The sequence below is a fragment of the Lasioglossum baleicum genome, unplaced genomic scaffold, assembly GCF_051020765.1.
Source record: "Lasioglossum baleicum unplaced genomic scaffold, iyLasBale1 scaffold0711, whole genome shotgun sequence".
In the NCBI taxonomy this organism is placed as follows: Eukaryota; Metazoa; Arthropoda; class Insecta; order Hymenoptera; family Halictidae; genus Lasioglossum; species Lasioglossum baleicum.
In genome coordinates, this window is record NW_027469771.1 from 61966 (window position 1) to 66524 (window position 4559).

General features: G+C 37.6%; 1 protein-coding gene across 1 annotated transcript; it reads left to right on the plus strand.

The window, feature by feature from the left end:
- The first annotated feature begins 1955 nt into the window (after positions 1 to 1955).
- LOC143220302 (uncharacterized) lies at positions 1956 to 4290 on the plus strand. The gene is made up of 3 exons (XM_076445972.1): positions 1956 to 2270; positions 2351 to 3133; positions 4234 to 4290. The coding sequence occupies exons 1-3, from the start codon at positions 1956 to 1958 to the stop codon at positions 4288 to 4290; spliced, it is 1155 nt and encodes a 384-aa protein (XP_076302087.1).
- The last annotated feature ends 269 nt before the right edge of the window (positions 4291 to 4559 follow it).

Sequence of the window (4559 nt, forward strand, 5' to 3'; positions counted from 1 at the left end):
CTGGTGGGCAACTTGGTGGCGCAACTTGGTGGCGCCACCGAATTGAAGAGCTTTTATGAATCGGTAACTGGTGGTACCACCAAATGTTCATTCCCGCTGTCGATGTAACGCTGTGCCGTGCTCTTATTAACTTCCCGATTTTATAGGGAAGTTATTGTAATGACCCCGAAAATCGAAAATCGATTTTTTAGCAGATCTACACGTTTCAAGGTCATTGCAGACATATTAGACTATTTTCAGCAAAATGTTCGTGTGTGTGTGTGTGTGTGTGTGTGTGTGTGCGTATGGCCGTTTCTATGTAATCAAATTTTTCGTTAACGTTTTCAGAAAAAGTAACAACGCGATCAGGATGATGAATGATGCAATCGATGTGCCCCGCTGTAACTTAGAGCTGATTAGATTTTGGTCCATTTTGGTCAAGTAGTTTTTAGTTTTTTTAGTTTTTTTCGAAAGAAGTTCATTCAACAATGCAATTTATACGAGAGAACGGAAAGTTTCCACCGAAGAGACAAACGTATTTACACAAAAAATTTTTTTTCCAATTTTTTTTTAAATTAAAAAAAAAATTTTTTTTTTTTTAATTTTTTTTGTGCCTTACGACGAATTTTACGCTTACATTAATCGAAAATTAACCCAATGCAAGAGTGAGTTAATCATCTCTACTACCGAGAATACATTTTCAAAGAATATCGATGAAAGTACAAAAAAATTTATATTACAATCTTTAAAAACACAATCAGTTCAAAACGAATTATTAACTGAGATTAAATTGAAAATTAATATAAAATATATGATAATTAATAACATTGATGTTGAAAACGGATTGGTTAATGGAGCACACATGCGGAATATTAAAATTTATTACTTTTCAAGAAAATACTAAAATTTCGTCTATATTGTGGTTAGATTTATAATTGGCCAGAGTAGGAGTGAAAGTAAGAACTCGTTATCGTGATTATATGAAAAATGCCAATATTGATCAAAATTTTGCACCAATAATAAAAATATCGAATCAAGTAAATATGTCGAGTGAGGAAAAATATCAAATCACACGTAGTCAATTTCCAGTGGTTCCTGCTGAAGCGATTACGATTCATAAAAGTTAGGGACAAACATACGAGAAAGTATGTTTGGATTTTAAAAAATCAGAAAGGCGAACTTTACAAATTTTGTATGTAGCACTGAGCAGAGTTTCAAAATTGAGCGCGATTTATATATTTTCGGACAATTTAAATTAACAGTATCAAAGAAAACCAAGATCAATACTGCAAACCCGGATAATGAGGAGTTGTATCGTTTGCGAAAAACTAATTAAGACAATTTATTTTGCAACATTAGTATGCTATAACAAGGAACCAAGCGAACAACGAGCCTACGATGTTCGTTTAATGCGACGCCATATAGCAAACATTTTGATAAGTAGAAAACTATTGAATTTCCCTGAAAACGTATAATTTTCTTAAAAATTACACTTAGTAATGATAATAATATACTGCAACTAACGAATCGGGAAGTTCTTTGTGTGGCTCGAGGAGAGTCACACACCAAATAACATCCGTACCACTAACCCTCTCGCGAGCTCGCAAAGCGAGCGAGCTACGACAACCCTACTTGCGAAGCTCGCGAAGCGAGCGAGCAACAACACCCCTCTAGTTTAAGATGAAAATGCATGTTTTTTATTTGTTCGATCAAAATCAAAGTTTTTATTTGTGGCCGTTGGGAAATAAATCGAACAAAAAATAATTTCAAAATGTTGTAGTTGCTTTATTATTGAAAATTCTCTCTGTATTGATTACATGCTAGTATGGCACGAGCCAGGGTGATACTCGTCGTAAAAACATCGAAAACAATAATTCTTGCGGCATCTCGCACACACAATAAACGAAGCATTCGTACAAGAACACACGTTTTTCAGGACATCTATCGGAAAACACGCTTCATTCAAATTTACAAATATGTACCTCTCTGCTATCACAGAATCGCATTTCGACAAGAGCTGTCGTAGCATCGTTTCGAAGTTGTGTAGAAGGTTCGGTAGCGAGGTTGTCGCTACCAGGTCCCGGAAAATTCGGTTCCCCATGGAACATTTAAAAAAGTGGGAAGAGCATATTAAAAGTGGCGGCACCGCATTCGATAAATATGCTACCATCGATTCGTGGACAAATGACCGTTTCCAGGAAGCTCGGAACAATTGTCAGCAAGTGACAACAAGAAATTTACAAGAGTGGGCTCTAGCTGCTGCAAGCCAATTCTCCGATTTAAAATTTAAAGTGGCTGCTTCGTGGACAACGCAATTTAAACAAAAACATAGAATCCGGCAACGAAAAGTCACGAAATATGTTTCGGAAAGCGAAAGCGCAACGATGGAGGACACTTTGGCCGCTGCAGAAACTTTTTGCACGCATCTCGTGCGCTGATAAAAGATTTCCATATGGATTTTGTCATCAACACGGACCAAACAGGATGCCAATACCAATCGACCTACGGCAGGACGCTCGCTCAACGAGGATCAAAAGTGGTCTCTGTCCAAATGCAGAGCGTGAACAAGATGACACATTCGTATACTGCCCAGTACGCTGTGACTTTATCGGGTAAATTGTTACCTACCGTTTTCGTGTGCCTGCAAGAAAAGTCTGGAAAATTTGGACCGAGGGTGCGAAAGTTGGTGGACGAGTATTCGGCCAAATACCAGAACGTAGTTGTGACAAGTTCCAAATCGGGGAAACTGACAACTGCTTTGTTCAAAGAATATTTGACGAATTGTTTAAAGCCATACGTACAAGAAAAGAAGTTCGCATTACTAATCGATTCTTGGACAGGACAGACTGATCCGGTAATGTACGACGAGCTATTCCAGGATGACGAGGGTATGCCAACGTGCAGCGTCAAGGTAATACCGCCAAAATGCACACCTCTGGTCCAGCCGTGCGATGTTTATTTCTTCAGACAAGTAAAAAATTTAATAAAACGTCTGCAAAATTGCTCGTACTTAATTCAACATAAACGCGAAATAAATTCTAGAGAAGATTGTATAAAAATACAATCCATCGTGCACCATCAGTTGTCTTCTCCGATATTTGCGAATATGATACACTATGCGTGGTTTGCGTCCAAACTCTGTGATAGCAGAGAGGTATTTGTAAATTTGAATGAAGCGTGTTTTCCGATAGATGTCCTGAAAAACGTGTGTTCTTGTACGAATGCTTCGTTTATTGTGTGTGCGAGATGCCGCAAGAATTATTGTTTTCGATGTTTTTACGACGAGTATCACCCTGGCTCGTGTCACACTATAACATTTTGAAATTATTTTTTGTTCGATTTATTTCTCAACGGCCACAAATAAAAACTTTGATTTTGATCGAACAAATAAAAAACATGCATTTTCATCTTAAAAAATAAAAATAAGTTATAAATAATAGATTTTAGGCTTAAAATTGAGGGAGGAGTATCGAAGTTCTAGAAAAAAATAATCCACAGCGAGACACGAACCAGCAACCTACAGATTACCAGTAATCCTCGCTACGCCCTCGGCTATTCACTTCATATTGACCTCTTAACGGGAACTCCTTATGAACGTGTAAACCGATTTTCAAATGCAATTTTCTCGAAAAATCTTGAGAAGCGCGCGCTACTGCTTCATCAAATTACATTTGGAGAAGATATCTTCAAGTACTGCAAGTTTTAGAAAAAGCCGTGACCCATCGACCGTGGCTTCCCCTTGTTAGACATCCTCATGAACTATCCCATTGGCTTTCTCTTGAATGGGCACCCGTTTTCGAGATAATCGATATTGAAATGCGACATGTAAGTTATATTCAATGAGTGAAAACCTCTTGTCACAGCGGTCTGTGGCCGAGTGGGTTGAGCGAATGTCTACCACGAGGTTGGTCGGGGTTCGCGTCCCGTGTCGGCATTTAAAAAAAAAATTTTTTTTCACTTTTTTTTTATTTTTCTACGTTCTACACATTATTTCTAATATAATAAATGACAAGTAATCTAGTTTTACGATAGACAAGATATATGTTTCCGCGCGGGGAAATTTTTTTGTTTCTTTTTCGAAGTTTTTTCAATTATGTGAAATAAGTTTACAACAAATAAGCAAGAAATTAAATATATTAACACCACGATTCCCGCCAACACGTAGTGGGGTGATGGGCGTCGAAAAAGCATCCGAAACATAAGTATATTCTGCACCACGAACACCGCACAAATACTGTTGCACTTTCGTTGCAGTTGCACTTTTCTTTTTTTAAATCTTCCGGAAACGCTACCTCGTTCACGTTGGCGTAAATCAATATAATATTATATAATTATAATATTTTTTTTATCTTTTATATTTTTTTTCATTTCTTTTCCTTTCTTTTACCCCTTCACCTGGCCGTCGGTGGCCTGAAAAACACATGTTGCTGTTTCTCTCCTTCTCTTGCTCGGTAAGACAGTCCCAAAGTAGTAGAGCAACATGTGTTTTTCGGGCCATTGTCGCCCAGGTCTGGTCTACAACATCTAACAATAAATTGTACGCATTAAAAACGGCTCAAAAATAGCTTTATTGCTGCTTG